Source organism: Acinonyx jubatus, chromosome D1, assembly GCF_027475565.1.
Source record: "Acinonyx jubatus isolate Ajub_Pintada_27869175 chromosome D1, VMU_Ajub_asm_v1.0, whole genome shotgun sequence".
NCBI classification, from domain to species: Eukaryota; Metazoa; Chordata; class Mammalia; order Carnivora; family Felidae; genus Acinonyx; species Acinonyx jubatus.
The window spans coordinates 27353134-27371751 of NC_069390.1; the positions used below are offsets into that span (position 1 = coordinate 27353134).

At 44.8% G+C, this 18618-nt stretch overlaps 1 protein-coding gene across 1 annotated transcript in view; it reads right to left on the reverse strand.

Moving 5' to 3' along the window:
• The window catches only part of KIAA1549L (KIAA1549 like), a 266162-nt gene that overhangs the window by 79498 nt on the left and 168046 nt on the right, over positions 1 to 18618 (reverse strand). Inside the window, exons 9-10 of the mRNA XM_053203322.1 lie at positions 12534 to 12685; positions 7299 to 7470 (exon numbers count right to left, since the gene is read on the reverse strand). Of these exons, the coding sequence (XP_053059297.1) occupies positions 7299 to 7470; positions 12534 to 12685 (324 nt within the window). The remainder of the gene's footprint in view (positions 1 to 7298; positions 7471 to 12533; positions 12686 to 18618) is intronic.

Consider the following 18618-nt stretch of genomic DNA (forward strand, 5'->3'; position numbering starts at 1 on the left):
CCCATCTCTTTGGTAGTTCTTGCCTATATTTTAAATTAATATACTACCAGTCTGGTTTACATATCAATCCCTTATAAGTCCGGTTAACATAAGTTGGTCTTCCTGATGCTGCTGAACTCTGAGGGCTACTAGACCCACAAAGCTGAGGACAAGGCTCTGGAATAATTTAGAGACCCCACTGGTAAGTGCCACACGGTGAGTCAGCTGGTCTTTTCTCTCTGACTTTAACCACCCTTTCTGACTTCAGTTGGTAACTTATTAGCCAAGATCTGCCTCTCATCAAGCAGCACTTGAATTTGGAGTTCTATTAGGACAAAAAAGGCTTCTTTTCCGTAGTTTTTAATCAATCGGTGATTAATCACATTATTAACTTCTGAAAACAGCTCATTAGATAATGTGCCTCTGGTGACATCAAACACTTAATTGCTACTGCTTTTAGCGATTTAGTATTTATATGTGAGTTTTATGCCACTAACATTCTTTAAAACTTAAGGGTTTCTATGAAAAAAAAAATATGCCTCTTTTGCCTATGCTATTCTATCCCGATGAAGAAAAATATATAGTGTATCAGAACATGATACCCTAAATAAATATCTCATTAGCAAGACTTAAAATTTACATGTCTTCTGCTTTTACTTTGTTTTATTGTTTTGGTGTATATGTATGTTCCTTCCTGGTGCGGTATATAAAATCCTTTCGCCTCTATTTAAATGGAAAGAATATATTTATCTTAGATATATTAGTAAATTCCTTTAATGGTCAAAGAGATACTAAAGTTAGGTCAACTGAAAGCACTCAAATCTAATGTATTCATTGGCATAGTGATCTAAAACTGTAAGTCATGTATAGAAGAGGCATGAATGGTTATTTAATTTGCAAGAACTTCAATACAGAAAGGATAAGAAAGGGGGGGGGACAACATGTTCTGACCTTCTGCTGTGCCTTAGGCACTGGGATAGGTTCTTTGCCCAGGTACTATTCTTACCCTCAATTTGCAGGAAACTGAGCCACGGGGAGGTTAGACATTTTTATGAAAAGTCACCACTCTGAAATACAGTTTGTCAGTTCTAAGTTAACACACATGCCTGGAGGTGTTGTGTGTGTGTGTGTGTGTGTGTGTGTTTGTATGCAGGGGAGGGGCTGGCTCAGGGCCCAGGCACTGGGGAGCACTCAGTCCATGTCAATCTCCTGCCCAACATTCCTGTAGCTCTCATTCCACTCAGGGTGCAGCCCTTGGGGCTCTAGTAACTGTGACCCCTCACCTGCACCCTGACTTCCTGGCTGCTACTCTCTTCCATCAGTGACACCCTTGCTGGGTCTCAAACCCTCCCCCTCTGCCTGGAACCTTGTCCCTAGGTAGCCTCAGGCAGTCACTCACTGATCTTCTTAACCCCCGGACATTTAAAATCATGGCCGTTAAGGGCACTGGGTGGCTCAGTTGGCTGAGTGTCCAACTCTTGGTTTCAGCTCAGGTCATGATCATAAAATTCATGAGACTGAGCCCTGCGTTGGGCTCTGTGCTGGCAGCACGGAGCCTGCTTGGGATTCTTGCTCCCCCTCTCTTCCTGCCCCTCCCTCACTTGTGTAGATAAATAAACTTTAATAAAATAAAATAAAATCATGACCATTATTTCCTTGATACTCCCTGACCTTCCCTGCTTAATTTTTCTCCATGGCACTTATTAGCATCTAACATATTGTTTACTTATTTTGCTTATTTGATCTGCTACTCAGGAATGTAAGCTCTGTGAGGGCAGGGGGTTTGTCTCCAGTGCCAGGAGAGCACCAGGCACATAATAGGTGCTCAAAAATTTTTGTCGGAAGAATGAATGAACACAAATTTCCTTTGCCAAAGGATCAGTCTCTCACTTTCTTAAAGTGACATTTTTTGAAATAATGTCTGATGGCCATGTAAAGTATAGCACTCTGGTTAACTTCAGTGTGGGGAGAATTTTCCCTACTCCACCAGCTGGGTCACTGCTCTGAAGGGCCCCTCACTCCAGATCCTGCAAACGGAGCAGATGAAAACCTCTGTCGGACATGCGGCCACTTCTGTAGCAGTTATTACTGTCCCGTTACTCAGAGGGGATGTGAGTCAAGGGGGCAGTGCATGCAGGGCACTGCAAGGTGGCCCCAGTGATTTAGAAAATACTGGAATCCACAGAACGTTAACACTCTCCCTTCAGAGGGACAAGCTGTTCGTTCAACACCGTGACTCTCCATTTAAGGTGCTGACCTCAGATTCACATTGCAGGCTGATTTCAAAACTATTAAGGGAAAGTGAGATTTAAGACATCTTTGCTTCTCTTCTTCTTCATTGGTCTTCGCTTCCTCCTCATTTGATCCTGAGCATGGAGGCATTTCCCAGGGTCTGTCCTCCAGCTCTGCACTCTCCTTGAATGTTCTCTGGGAATTTATTTCTAACCTGTATATACAACATTCTCAAAACCTATCATGTAACTTTAACCTCTCTCCTGAGATCTAGCCTTGACCTCCCAAAACGTTCCTGAACTCCACCCCGAGTCCCAACAACACCCCCTCCATAACCCGTAACACCTCCTCAGTATCTGAATAGCGGCCCTTAATATCTCATCACTTTAACCTCAACGTGGCCCAAAGTGAATCAATTACCTTCTCCCTTCCAGAAATGCTTTCCCCTCCAATCCCCTTCCTATTTTCATCACAAGCACACTTTTCTCTGAATTACAGGGGTTCCTAATCTTCAAGTCACCTTTCCTTCTTCAGTCTCTCTTCCCTTCAGTCCTTCTACCTTATAGATGACTTATAAGACATTCAGTGGATCATTTACGAAGCACTCAGTAGGTGCCCCAGGAGTGTACAAAGCCCCTTACATGCAATACTTATCTTGTTTCACCCTCCAAGTAGCTCTGTGAGGTCAGGGCTTTTTTATATTCTCATTTTACAGATGAGGAAAATGAAGGTTAGAGAGGGTCTTTTTTTTTTTTTTTCTTTTCCTGGAGCTCCAAAGTCAGACAGTGGAAGACCTGGGGCATGAATCCAGGCCTGCCATGTTGCAAAGACTCTGCTCTCAAGTGCTCACCTATGGTGTCTTCAACCACATGCCTCGCCCAGGGCCTGGCAGAGACATTTAGCAAAGGTCAGTCCTTCGCTCTCACAAGAACAGAGCCAGGCAGTAGCTGGAGCTGGATATTCAAAGATGAATGAGATGTGGTACCTGCTTTCAGGGAGTTTATGAGGGACAGAGAGCAAAAACAACTCGTTGGTCCCATGTGATAAAGGCAGTGGAAGCGTCTGGCACTAAGGGAGATGGGGTCAGGGATGGCTTCAGAGGACCAGGGAATGTGAAGAATGAATCCTCCTGTATGGCTGAAGCATGAAATAGGAAGGAGAGCAAAATGGGCAGTATGATTGGAACAGTAGCCCGGAGAGCAGGTTGTGAAGAGACCTGAACATTTGTTAAGTGCCTGTTGTGAAGGGCTCGGAAGATCCACTTTGAGAAGTTCAGATTTTATTCTGTGAACAATGGAGAGCCACCATTTTTTTTTTTTAATGGAGTAGATGTGAGATCAGAATCTGTGTATTAGGATAACCCTAATTACAGTACGGACAGGACATTAATAGCAGAGTGTCTGAGGTTGAGTCATTTGGAAAGAACAAGCAAAGCCCAAGAAGAGATAACAGTGAAATGGAGAAAAGGACACACATTTATTTGTGAGTTATTAGACAGGAATGGAGAGGACCAAGTGGCCGTGAAGGCAACAGAGAAGTGCCATTGAGGAACAGCCGCTTTGCAGGCAGGCATAGTCGCCTCCCAACTCTCATTTCCAGAAAGCTCTATGCACCTTCTAGTCTGATACAATCTGTCTCTCCTGCCCACGCTCTCAAACTTTCCACTGTTTCCCATCAACCACCATTGGCAAAGCCCCCAGAGCCTCAACCCTTCCTCCCGATGCTCCATTCACTTTTTTGCTGTAAATAAAGCCAGCTCCCCTTTCCTGCCCCTTCCCAAGTACCACAAGGCCTGTATTAGAAGTGAGGAGGTCAAAGAACCAAATGGTTAGCACTGAGGATGGATTGGGGACAGGAGAGGCAATGGAGAGGAAGAGACAATGAATCGGGTTTAAGTCTCCAGTGAATTATGGGGGACAGCAGGGCGTTTGGAGGAGACTGCAGTGAGGGGGAGGCAGCTTCGAAGGATCGGGATTTTGAGAGACTAGAAGAAATGGTTTGCACACAGCAGTGAAGCCTGAGGAGGGAAGACGTGCCAATCTTAAGGCGTTTCTCTAATCAGTTGGCAGATTCTCAGTGGATACTGTTGCGCCCTTGCTCAAACACCCCCCACACAACCTCAGCCTCACCTGCCAACCTCACCTCATTCTGTCCCAAGAGAGCAGAAACAATCACAGAAAATGTCCTCAGGCTTCCATTACTGAATGGCTACCTGACCAGCACCCACACCCCTGGACTCTGCTTAACCTCCCAGTGCAAAAGGATGAGCTGCCCCTGCTCCTCCTTGTCCACTTAAGGACTTGTCCACTTAAGGACTTCACTCCAAGACAGTTTGTGTCTCTCTCTTCTGCATTGTCTATTTCTCCCTATTACAGTAACACATCAATATTCAGCTGTGCCCCAGTATCTCCCATGTGCCTCTCCAGTAACTGCACCATTAATTTCTCCCCTTTGCTGTCACTACTTCCCCAGCCCCATCCTCCCCTCAATCCATGCTAGCTAAGCATCGGCACCAACTCTGCCTGGAAACCACTCCTACCAAAGTCACCAACAATCTCTACCTTACCAAATCCAGTTAATCTCTGCCCTTATAGCACAGCAGAAGTTGACACAGCAGCTCACTTCCTTCCAGTACATTCCTTTCTTTGCTTATTTCTGGACCCCACTCTCCTGGGCTTCCTCCCATCTTCCTGGCCACTCCTTCTCAGTGTCCTTTGCTGGCCCCAGCTCTTTCCTCATGTGGGTTACCCAGCTATACTCATGGCTAACCTGGTTAATTTCACCTGCTCCCTTAGTTCCGTCACCTGTGTTGATGAATCTGGGGTCCTAGCTCCTGAGCTCTGCATAGATGTCTTTTAGATATCTCAAACCTAACATGTCCCAACCAAACTCTCAATTCCACCTCCCCACTCTTGCTCTAGCCCCAGTAAACCTCTTTCTTTCCTGCATCTTCTGCATCTCAACAAATGATACTACAACCAGCACTCAAGCAAACACGTAGGAGTCACCCTTGATTCCTCTGACCCTCACCTCCTCCTGCCACACATAGAATCCATTATCTTGCCCTATCAACTCTGTCCCTCAAAATATGCCAAATCCATACACTTGTCTGGTCTCTACCTCTACCCCTACCACCTTCACCTCTCGCCTGGGCACCTGCCATGCTTTTCACTCCTTCCTCTATAATTTACTCTCTACCTGGAGAGGGGGAAAGAGCTGAGAATGGAAACCTGGGGGACTCACATAAAGAGGATGCAGCAAAACCAACGGAGCAAGTAGCTGACCTGACCAGAGATGGGGACAGAGCCCACAGGGAGGGAAGCAGAGAGGAACAAAAGACGAGAATCTGGCTTTAAAATATCATTTCAAAGACAAGATTGCACAGGATGACTATGGTTTCTAGGCAAAGGTGTGTCTGTGAGAATCTGTTGGCCAAGGAGGAGTGAATCTGCATCAACGTGGAAGCCATACTCACCACAGATGGAAGGCAAGAGATGAGCAGAAGAGGAAAACCATGAACCAGGCATCGGGTTCTTTTTTTTTTTAATTTTTTTTCAACGTTTATTTATTTTTTTTTTTGGGACAGAGGGACACAGAGCATGAACGGGGGAGGGGCAGAGAGACAGGGAGACACAGAATCGGAAACAGGCTCCGAGCCATCAGCCCAGAGCCCGACGCGGGGCTCGAACTCACGGACCGCGAGATCGTGACCTGGCTGAAGTCGGACGCTTAACTGACTGTGCCACCCAGGCGCCCCAAGGCATCGGGTTCTTAAGGAGCATGGACACCAACTAGGAAATCAATGGGAGATGACCTTCCATCCCCTGATGCTCAGCGGGCTACCAAATCTAAAATGTCTACCACATGATCTCTTATCTTCATCACCGCCCCCATCCTCATTTTCTTTACAGACCTCGTTTGGGTCCCCAACGCCGGGGCCACTGCAAAGCCTCCTCACTAGTCCTGCTGCTCTTATCCTGGACACTGCTGACACGTTATCCTCCCTAAATACTGGGTAGTTCTAATGACACTACTCCCGCATATAGAAGTCTTCAGTAGCTCCCCACAGCCTACTGTATTATGTATGATCTACTTCTCCCACCATCCAAGGCCCCAGTCTCCCAAGCAAAACCCTTTCTGAGCTCATCAACTCTTCCTTACATGTCTGCTCTCCAGGCAACTCAAACCCCTTGTTTTTTCAAGCATGTCTGGCACTTTTTGCCTCCCTTCCTTTTCTCGTGTTTCTCCCTCTTTCTGGAGTATATACCTTTCCTCTCCTCCTGCTGAAATCTTAGCATGTAATACAGTTGAGAACACATACTTGAAGTCAGATAGATCCAGATTCAAATCCTGGTGATCCAAGTACCAGTTCTGTGATATTGAGCAAGTTAGTTAACTTTCCTGAGCCTAGGTTTCCTCATGTGGAATTTGGAGCTGAATAAAGATGCTCCAAAGAGAGGAGAAAGTGAGAAAATCCATGTAAGGCAACAAGCATAGTACCTGCCACAGAGGAGGCAACTATTGTTTTTAATACCTTTTCTCTGTTCTTTCTTTCTTGATGCCCTTCAGAGCAAACTCTCCCTCTGCTGAGCACTGGATCGTTCTGCCTCCTCACTGCACTTACCCGCTTTCTGCTCCTTTATATCCTCATTAATTCCTTCTCTGCTCCTTAAAGGCAGTGACCAGGTCTAACCACTTCTGTATGTCCGTCAGCACCGAGAACAGTTCATGCAGGACTCTATAAATGCTTATTGAATCAAATTATCTTTAATTCCCCAGAAGACAATATAATCTCAGCCGTGGTGATTTTTCTAGCTGTGCACAGGACTATGGTGAGGAGGAAGAGTGGGTAGGACTAGGGACAAAGCAATATCATTATCATCATCCTAGTATCCAAAACATATCCCTTACCCAAAACCTACTGCTTCAAACAACCCAGGAAATAGCTGACTGGTTTAAAAGAACCTTCTAGAACACAAAATATGTTTAGGTCTGGGTCCATTAACGTGAGTTTGGGGAATCACTTTAATTTGCAGGAAACATTTAATGGCATTAAAAAATAATGAATGGAAAGACTATCCCCTTACGGTCAGCTTGCAGAAGGACAACATGATGCAGGGTCAAGGCCATCCTTTGGGAGTCAATGGTGCTCAGGATCTTGGCAGCTGCGGTCCCCAGCAATGGCTTCCCGTTGTACAGGGTGTAGTAAGTCAGCTCCGCCGGGTCCTTGGGTCCCGGCACCCGTTGCATCTTTACCATCTTTCGAAAAAAGAGAGGCCATGTTTACAGGGCATCTTGTACCCACCCTGCAATCACCTGGGCGATCAGCAGGCTCTCTCCTGATTGCTGAAGCCTTCGGTACCTAAGTGGACCCACAACGTGTTTTTTAGAGCTCAACCTTTGAGTACCTCCCCATCACCAGCATCCCAAGAAGCGCTGCTATTGCTGGAAAGGGAGACAGGGAGGAGAAAAAGGTTCTGAAAATATGAACATCTGGAAAGAACAGCTTGAGACTGGAGAAGAAACGCTGAAATGGTGGTGTCTTCCAGCCTCCAGAGAACTCTGGCCTCATTTGAAAATAGGCCTGCACATTAATTCAGGGCATGTTAGGTTATTCTCAAACAAGATTTCTAATTTCAAACTCCTGCAATTGCCAGAGAGGGAAAAAAAAAAAATGAACTTATATGTCTGCAATTCAAAAGATCTCTGATAAAAGCAGTACTTGGAGACTCAAAGTTCTTTTTTCTAAAATAACCTTTGTTGCTTTTTCTCCCTGGACAAGTTATACATATTCACTACAGAAAGTGTGAGAATACAGAAAGCCATCAAGAAATGAAATAAAATAAAAACAATTTCCAATCCCTCTACCACAAGCTAATTACTATTATCGTGGAGCATTTGCTTCTGTTCATTGCTGGTTTTCCACACAAACCTTTTATTTAGTATTTTACAAAGCTATTTATCACACTCTCTATCTAGAATCATACACTGCTATTTTTACTTACATCCTTAAATGACCTTAAATATAACAAAAGCATAAATGGTAATTTCTACACAGCATTCTGATGCACACCTCATAAACTTATTTAGCAAATCACTTATTGTTAAACAAATTGTCACTCATTTTTCAGTACTGTAGCTAATTGATTGTTATTATAAATACACAAAACATAAATTTTTATACGTAATGTTCTGTCCTATGCATGCCTCATAAACTCAACAAACACTTCATTTTTGAATGGTTACTTTGTTATCAAGTTTTCACTACTATAATTAACAACTGATAAACATTATAGTATAGTATTTTCCAAAGTGTATATTACAGATTATGAGCTTTATAGGATATTAAAAGGTATGGCAGAAATGTTTACAGCAATATTGGTCACAAGAGCAAAAACTGTGAAAACTCAAAAGTCACTAACAGTAGGATGGATTAATGAGTTAATGGTATAGTCACGCAATGAAATATTATAGAGTAGTATAAATAAACTATGTCTATTTGTATCAATATGGGTGAATAAAAAAGCCTGATAAGAAACAAATCACTGAATATAAAATTCAAAAACAGGCAAAACCAAATGATGTACTCTTTAGGGATACATACACACATGGATGGTAAAATCTATACAGAAAATTTAGTCATGACTTAACACAAAATTCAGAAGCACGCTCAACTCTGATAGAAAGGAAGGGAGTAGGTATAATCAGAGAAGACACATAAAAGGCTTCTGGGGTAAGGTAAGGGTAATTTACTTTGGGTTGTGATTTCTTTTTATTGGTGTTCTTTGAAGTCTACATGTCTTTATACTCCTTTGTACATATGCTATACATAATAATTAAAAATAGGTATTACTACAGCCCAATAAAAAATGGGTTTAAAAAAATCTGACCAGATACTATCTGACTAGCCAATAAGCATATACAAAATGCTCAATGGAGAAAAAAGGCACTGCTATCACCCAGCAGAATGACTGAAATAAGGGCTGACAATACCAAGTGTTGATGAGGGTGTGGAGTAACTGGAACTCTACATCTGGATGGTGGGAGTGTAAAATGGTAAACTTTGGGAGAAGGTCTAGCAGTTGGTCACAGAGCTAACATACACCAATGCTATGAACCAGCAACTCCACTCCCACATACTCAAGAGAAATGAAAATATATGGCTACAGAAAGATTTGTAGAAGAATGGGCATAGCAGCTTTGTTTAAAGTAGCTGAAAACTGGAGAAAGTCTGGGTGTCCATCAACAGAAGAGTGGTTAAATAAACTGTAGTCTATTCATACAAGGGAATATTATTCAGCAATAAAAAGGAATAAGCTCCAGCATAACACAACGTGATGAACCCAAAAAACACTACATGGAGTCAAAAAAGCTTTATACAAAAGAGAATATACTTCCATTTATATGAAGCTCTAGAACAGACCAAACTGATCTGTGCTATGGAAATGAATATGTTACCAAATATAAAATAGTAACATACACACTGTTAATTTTAGAACCTAGATGGTGAATTTGCTGGTGTTCACTATAAAACTTCTTTCTGTGGGCTTAAAAGTGTTCATAATAAAATGTCGGAGAAATATATTACTAAAAACAAGGGTCTTATCAGCATTTAAATTTCCAAACTAGTATGTTGGCCAAAATTAAGGAATTTCTTTACTACAGGTCTTTTTAGAGGCTTTGGTATGCCAACAGGCCTTGGGAATCTTCAAGAAGGGGCTACAGGATGAATCCTTGCCAAACTGATATGGCCACAGAGCCTCTTTGCCCCAAGGCACCTCATAGGACCATTTTTCTGGACGCTCTCTGAAAGACACTGCCCTCACTTTCTGGTCTTTGTGTTCACCTCTATTCTCCTCAAAACATATTTCCAGGAGTAAGTTTGTGACCATCCAAGAGGTACTTGTCTAAATTGCTCACTGGTTCTCCACAAAGGTCATACCCACTTACGGTGTTTGAAAGTACCCATTTCACTTCATGCTCACCAACCCTGGATAGTACCATCATAAATCTTTGGTAGGTGAAAACGATATCTTGTGGTAGTTAAAACTTGCATTATTTTGATGACAAGTGGAGTTAAACATTAAAAATTGTTTATTGGTCATATGTATTTCTTCTTCAGACTCAATTTTTCAGATACATTCACTAGAGGAACATCTTTAAATTCCAGACATACAAGTTTCCATCTTCATGAAGGTGGCTCATCTTTTAAAATTATTTGAGCCCAGAAGAAAGGCCTCTGGGGTGGAAGGATGATGTAAGCTATGTAAGAGCAAATCTTATTTGGGAAACTTGGCCACGGCATTCCTGTCCCTCAAAGGAGAGGAGGTAAGGACAGTGTTAGTACAACCAGGTAGAAGGTGAATGCGCATTCAAATATTTAATACCTTCACTCAATTTCAATTTCAATTCTTCTTACGAAGATTCCTCCAAGGGTTATGTTACCACCTCTATAAATTAGGATTTGCAGAAACAAATCCCTACTCACTTCACTCAGACTTCCCAGGCAGCTATGGAGCCAATCACATTGACTACACAGAAGAAACGAGGAAAGAATATCTTGGTGGGCTGTTTTATACATGTAGAATGGATTAGGTTTCTTAGGTTTACAAAAAACACCAGGATTATATGGTCGTTCTTTCTCTCCCTTCAGCTGAGGCAAATCCCATTTCACTGTCTGAGTCCCAACAACTTCCTCTCTCTTATTTGGAGAAGTGTGAATTATAGGGCTCACATGGACCCTAGAGAGGGTAAACCATAAACCTGGCACAAGAAATAAACCATCACTTTACCTGGTCACAGGCTGTCACAGACCACAAAGACTTAGAATGAAAGCAGCATCTAAGAGGACAAGGGGCCAAATTCACCAACTGTGAATGGAGGACCTAGAATCTCCCTCAAGGGATGATGCTTGTCTCAGGCAAGGAAGCGTGGTCCAGAAAATGAGTTGTTTGTACTTTCAAACTCCCGAGGACACAATCTGCAGACAGATTGGAGTAATGCCTATAATTTTCTATAAAACGCTTCCTCTCTTAGACATGGTAATATCAAGCATGTGTGTTTGCATTAAGTTACACCCTAGATGTGGCAATTGCCAATCACGAGTTCACACTCTAGGGGCAGTTTGCTCAATTCCAATTAGGAAGCCCACACTCCGGAGGCAGCCGCCAGGAGTGCTTCTATACTTTGACATCTTGCTCAACAGAGCTTTGTTAATTAGCATAACAAATGTTAGCAATGGGTTCCCAGTTTTGGTGAAATTAGTGGTATTCAAGATACACGGATTGGCTAGAATGCTAGAGATGGTTCCCACTCTTGCTCGAATTGAATAAAGAATCAAGAAAGAAGCTTGGAGCCTCTAACCTTGGGGATGGTCATTGTGTCTGTAGAGTTCCCTCTGAAGCAGACTGAGAAGAGCTGAATCCTTATAGATGGATTATTTGGGAGGTGCATGGAACTGACGGGAGGGTGAAGAGGTGATTCAGGGGGTGGAAGGGAACTAGCGAGAGGTACATTATTAATCTAGTTACCACTGTGGGCAGCTAAAAAAGCTTAATTCTATGGGAAATATCTGGCAATTACTGAAAACATACATTTCAGAATTCTCATAGCCACAAAGCAAGAGAGTTGCTGTATTCACACCCCCACCGCTAGTTAATTCCCAGGCACTTTCAGCCAGCCATGGCATCGACAAAGTGGGTTCTGGCATCTCAAGAATGGCCCTTCAATAAAGGTTCAGCAGTGGCTGTTGGAAGCCCAGTAGCATTCAGTAGAAATGGGAAGGGGATTTGGGCAATGCATCAATAGTGTCTGCTACAGCTCTCTCGCCTGAATCCCCGTGTGGTCACCTGACCATTATAAACATGGAGGGCTCTGTTTGTTGAGACTGACTAAAGAAGGGTAACAGACTCCTGCAGCTGGAATATTGATTGGTGCATCTGCCATCCATAGGAGTTGTGGCAAGAGATCTGAAGGTCCCGAGCTCTGGGACTCCATCTAGTCTCCAGAACAGGTTGGGGAGTAGAAAGTCTATGCTTGCTTACTAATCACTTTTGTCTGATAAATATGTGCACGTGTGCAGAATTTGTTCTGAAACCTTACAGTCTAGCAGTAATACAGGAGAGTAGCTAACTCTCACCCTCCTCCACGACTTTGATGCTTAGGACCATGAACCCCCCAAACCTAAGTGTAGTGTTGATTACGTGGCTTAGTCAGTGTGCAGGGCAGGCGCTCGTCTGCACAGAGCATGGTTTACTGAGTCTCAGCACACTCCCGTACATTTATTACAAGACCCCAGTGGTTTAGTACACATACACACCCACCTGCACGGTGTAGCTTCCCAAGGTAGTGGCCCGTTTAAACCGTCGGCCTTGCTGCTGGGACATCATGAATAGCTGGGCCAGGCGCTGCTCCATGACCCGGGCGAAGCTCTGGTTGTGCAGGCCCACCAGCGAATTGTCCACGCCCTGTAGCACTGTGGATGCAGAAGGCAGAGGGGCTGCTCAGGGGACAGGCTCCCCGTGGATCAAGAAACCACAACCACCACCGCCCCTGCACCAGCCACTAAGGGCCATGGGCCCTATCTCATGTTAGGACTTGGCCTTCCTTACCTCAGTCTACCTTCACAAGATCCCCAGGAGTTAGGGATCACTGTCCACACGTTATAGATGCTGAAAGGTTATATGACTTGCCTAAGGGCACACAGCTAGTAACAAGCAAAGTCAGGGTTCAGACCCATGCTTATGTAACTCCAATGCCTGAGCTCTCTCCTCCACAAGCTGTGACATGTTTAATGCTGCTGCATTTAATCTAAACCTCATTTAAGATGTTATGTGTTGTTAGAGACCATATGGGAATACAGCATAGCTGCAGGTATGACTAATTGGCTTTTTTTTTTTTTTTTTTTTTTTTTACTGGTTCCCACTCAGAAGCCCTGGCTCAGGGCTATCTTTATTATATTTTCCCTTCTCAGCAGCTTTGATAGGGAAGCTGAGCTCCATCCTGCAACCCAGCCCCTTATACATAGAAAAGCCACCCTGTTCAGTGTCCTTGTCTCTCTCTCCTCTATGGGGTCCTTTTGGGACCCACCTCTAAAGTGGCCCAGGGCCTCTCAGGTACCATCCCATTCGAGAGCGGAACTGTGTAATAAAAAGAGTGGGTTCTGTTTCTGTGCTGGTGCTTGCCAGTTGGACTTCCGGCAAGCCTCTGGCCCTTTCTGAGTCCAAGTCCCTCTCTGCAAAAAGGGAGCAAGAAAGTTGATATCACAGCACATCTATCCTTATGGGCTGTAAGGTTGAAATGAGACAAGATGTATAAAACAGCTTATTACAGTGCCTGGTGTGTAGAAGGGAAATGAAGCCCCTCTTTCCATCCTTCCTCCACTGCTCTTTCATCTATACCCAGGGCTATCTGGGTAGCTGAGGCGTTAATGATAGAATTCCAGGCTACTGCAAGGAGGAGGACCACAAGGAACACCAGGGCCATCCTGGGCCTGAAACAGTCACCTACCACGGGAACAACTTCCTTTGACCCTCTCCCCCTGAAGAAAGCACAGTGCTTCTTCCAAGTCCCTTGGGAAACACACTTAACCCCAAACACGCAAATACTGCCTCCAAACACAGTCACCCCTGAAATCAAAAATGTTTAAAAAACTTCTCATCTTTTCAAAGAGATGAAAACTTATCATGGGCTGGGAATGTAATACAAGACTTTTCATGTAACAGAGTTTGTACTACCATAGTCCAGCCAAGGGCCATTAAGACCACCCATCTACAGGGATATGGAAATAGTCTGAATATAAATAATGAGCTGTTGTTATGGGTACATTCTGTACGGGGCCAGAACAAGTGACTGATGACAACATGATACAGAGAATGATGTTGAAACCGATCAAGAGAAACATAAAACCCACAGCTGAGTCTCAGAAATTACTTCTTTGAAGCCACAAATGCTAAATAATCCCTACGGAGGGTATAAAGCAGCTCTCTTTCCAGGGCCCTTGTGAGGGACTCTCAGCTCATCTGTCAGCAGAATTCCTGCAAAGATAAAACACACCTGCACTGCTCCTTCTGCAGCGGGTCCCCAAGAGGCCCCTTGGAATCCCTCCTGACGAGCTGTCAGGCTGAGGAATGGCCGCCTACCTCCTGGCCCCAGATAGCAGAACCCTCGTTCTTACTGCTTCAAAGATGATCCTCTAGTAAAATTATAAAACCACTGTTGAAAAACTACTTCTAAGTTGGCCTCTCCTGACTACCAGACAAGGGTAAGAGTGGGCACACAGGACAGTCAAAGGGCATCATCACGGATTACTTTAAGGGAAGCCCAGTGATGATGCAAGGACAGACATCAAAGAAAGGGATGGTCAAAGCCTCCAGGTGATGAAAAAGCTCCAGAAATAGATAGTGGTGATGGCTACAACAACACTGTGAACGTACTTAATACCACTGAATTGTGCACTTAAAAATGGTGAAAATAGTACATTGCATGTTATGTTTATTTTACCCCAATTTTTTTAATTGAGGGAGAATAAAAACAAACCACAATCTTCAGGGCACTGCAGGTGGCTGTGGGAACCTCCCAAAGAGTTACATGGAACCCACAACTGGACAGTTCCCATGTGCCTCACTGCTCTGTTTGCAAAGAGAATGTGTCCCTCCCTGGCAGCTGTTGAAGAATTGGGGGTTGAAAGGGGGGGTCCGGGTTTGCATCCTGGTGCCCCCTTACTGAGTGCTCTTGGGCAAGTCCCTTAGTTCCTCTGGACCCTTGTCCCTCATCTGAATACACAGGGATCATAATCTACTCCTGATTGTGTCATTATGGGGAACAACACTTTCGAAGAGACATGCTTCGAGGGGTGTGCTAAAAGGTACGAGAGAGGAGGCCCATAAATGCTGGCTGTTGTTGTTGCTCAAATGTGCCCCTTTCTTGCTAGACACATCCTTCCCAGACGAAGAAATAACTATGTTCCAGGACTGCGGCTCCTTTCCTTCCCCCTGAGAACTATGGCAGGCCCCAGGCTCTCAGTCTTCTTCACCTGCCCGAAGGGCCTGGAAAGGGGCATGAGACCACATCTCCTACAGTGACCCAAAAGCAGTAGGGGGTCTTGGACCCTGGCACACGTGCCCACGAGGACAGCAGCCCATCACACCAGCCAGGGTCCTGGCCACTCACCCTTAGCCACCACTGACTCAGCTCAGAGGACGTGAGCAAGTCCCCAGCTGTGTTCAAAGGAGCTGGTCCAGAAGATTCAGGGGCTGTTACATCACTGGTTTCCTAATCCTTCTTTATTTACAACTGCACCGGGCTCTAAAATTCCAGCAATCAGGTCGGCCTGATTCAGCTTCCTATATTGAATTGTTTTATGTGTAACTGAATCCCATACATTCAGAGCCAAAAGAACCAGACAGCTCAGCTCCTATCTTCCCCTCATTCCACAGGTGAGAGTGAGACGCCCACAGGGCCTGAGTGACGTGCTCAAGGACATGCTATGGTTAGCAGCAGCTGGGCTAAGACCAGAAGAAATCATAAGCCTTCTGGGTCTGGGATATTTTGACTAGTGGGTTCCACAGAGACAAGTGGATAAACCTAAGATGGGCTCTGACCCCTGTGAGGCAGCAATATGAAGTCTGTGCATCTCTGTCCTGCCTCATATACACAATCCTGGCCACAAGGTCCACGGATGACAGAGGGAGGCACTGCAGGAATCACCTTAACGGAGCCACGAGGGACCCGTGCTCAGGGAAAGGAGAAATGAACAGTGTGTAAAAACATATTTAATATAAATTTAGTGGGGAAGCAGATGGAAACATGTCAGGGTTTTATAATACCAACTATGGAAAGGAAAGTTGTTCCCCATCCTCTGAGCTGCTGCAAATGAGGAAAGAAGATGCAGTACCCTTGACGGACATCTGGGAGCAAAGGGCAGAGTGGTTATTCAAGGGGATGTGCCTCGGAGCACGATGAACAAAGCTATCTTCATCCTAGTTCCCATAAATGATGGTCAAAGGCTGGTGGGAGCTGGTGAGAAGGAAGGAGGGCCATCCTGAAGCTGGTTCTCTCCCCTCCCATGGGCACTAACTGGGCCAACCAGCCCCAAACACAGTGACAGAGGCCACTGTGTATTCCGATTAGCAGCAGCAACAGCAACAACATAAATAAATGAGGGTTACACAGCTGAGTGGGCAAGAGGTGAAGTCCCAGGATGGTTTTGTGAAGGTTATGCCACTCAGACAGAGTCAGGGCAGGATCCGGGTACATAAGGGAAGGGCGAGACAGGAAGCTGTCCAGGGCAGCTGGTGTTTAAGGGCAGATATGTTACCATTTAGCATAAAGCTTACAGTTACTAGGAGAGATGTCTGCAAGGTAAAGAGCAGCATTCCTGCTGGAGTAAACATGCTTCTGGAAGTGTTTCATAACCTGCTGGTTCAAAATGGCACTGCTGGGTTAATATCATCTCCCTCTCGTGTACAAACTCCATTTTTATTCTTTTAAAACAGATTTCTTGGGACACCTGGGTGGTTCAGTCGGTTAAGCACCTGACTTTTTTTTTTAATTTTTTAAAATGTTTTTTTATTATTGAGACACAGAGAGACAGAGCATGAGCAGGGGAGGGGCAGAGAGAGGAGGAGACACAGAATCCTAAGCAGGGTCCAGGCTCTGAGCTGTCAGCACAGAGCCCGACGCAGGGCTCGAACTCACAAACCGTGAGATCATGACCTGAGCCGAAGTAGGATGCTCCACTGACTGAGCCACCCAGGCGCCCCAAGCACCTGACTCTTGGTTTCAGCTCAGGTCATGATCTCACAGCTTCATGTGTTCGAGTCCCACGTCTGGTTCTGTGCTGGCAGCATGGAGCCTGCTTGGGATTCTCTCTCTCCTTCTCTAACTACTGCCCCTCCATGCTGTCTCTGTCTTTCTCAAAATAAATAAAAATTTTTAAATAACAGATTTCTTCAGTTTGTCTTCTTAGCAGGTAAAATAATGTCTGCATATCCATGGATCTACCAGGGAGAAAGCAATGTGATTTTCTGCCATTTCGGAGAGGTCTGGAGCGGGCCTCATTGAGCAGGGCAGTGTGCTCCTTTGTCAGGATTCTAGGCAGCAACCTGTCTACTGCTGGTTTGGGACAGCAGGTGAGGGAGGGAATAGGGCAGGGGAGAAGGGAGGGAGGTTTCAGACCGGCTTGCCCAGGCACAACTTCCACAACTTGTAGGATCTTCCTCTCTCCGTGTTAGGGGCTGAATTATGTCCTCCCAAAGTTCATATGTTGAAGTCTTAACCCCCAGTACCTCAGAATGGGATTGTATTTGGAGATGAGGCCCTTAAAGAGGTGAGTAAGGTAAAATAAGGTCATATGGGTGCGCCCTCGTCCAGTATGATGGGTGTCCTTATAAGAAGAGGAGTTTAGGGGGTGCCTGGGTGGCTCGGTCAGTTGAGCATCTGACTCTTGGTTTTGGCTCAGGTCACGATCTCATGGTTCACAGGTTGGAGCCCCACATCGGGCTCTGTGCTGGTGGTAGGGAGTCTGCTTGGGATTCTCTCTCTCTCCCTCTCCCTGCCCTTCCCCAACCTGTACTCTTGTGCTCTCTCTCTCTCTCTCTCTCTCTCTCAATCTCTCTCTCAAAATAAATAAATAAATAAACTTTAAAAAAAAAAGAAGAAGAAGAGGAGGTTAGGACACAGACACACACAGAGGGAAGATGCCAAGTAAAGATGGCCATCTACAAGCCAAGGAGACAGGCCTCAGAAGAAACCAAGCCTGGTGACACTCTGATGTCAGGCTGCCAGCCTCTGGAATTATGAGAAAATAAATTCCTGCTGCTGAAGCCCCAAAAGTCTGTGGTACTTTGCTATGGTGTCCCTACCAAGCTAATACCTTCCCCTTCCCCTCCCCACTCCATGTACAGCTGGGCTGGTCACTTTCTCCCACAAATATCTGTCTTCTCTCTTTGCTCCCAATCCTTGCTTTCTGTGAGATTTTCAGAGTGACTGTCTGGCTTTGGAAAAACACAAACAAGTTTTTTGCTGTTTCATAAAGCTCAGCTGGGAAATGTCAAGGAAAAAAAGAAAATGTCACCCAAACTCCCTTCTACTTCCATTCGCCCTCACTGTCAGGACACGACTGGGTTCCACCAGGATCAGTGTAGGTGTGGGGCGTGTGCCGAGGAAAGAGAAAAATGCATGCCTAGCATTCCTCAGCCTTTCACTGGGGTTTTGTAGGGCACTGCAGAAAGGCCTACCATCTTTAAATAAACAACTATTCCCAGGGACAGTCCCTAAACATCCACAGGTTACTGTCATACCTTCTGATTATCTACTTTTTACAAAGAGGAGGCAGTGGATGGGACTTTACAATTTGCTGTTTTGAATGGTTACCTAATATTCACCTTCATATGATATCTTTTCTTA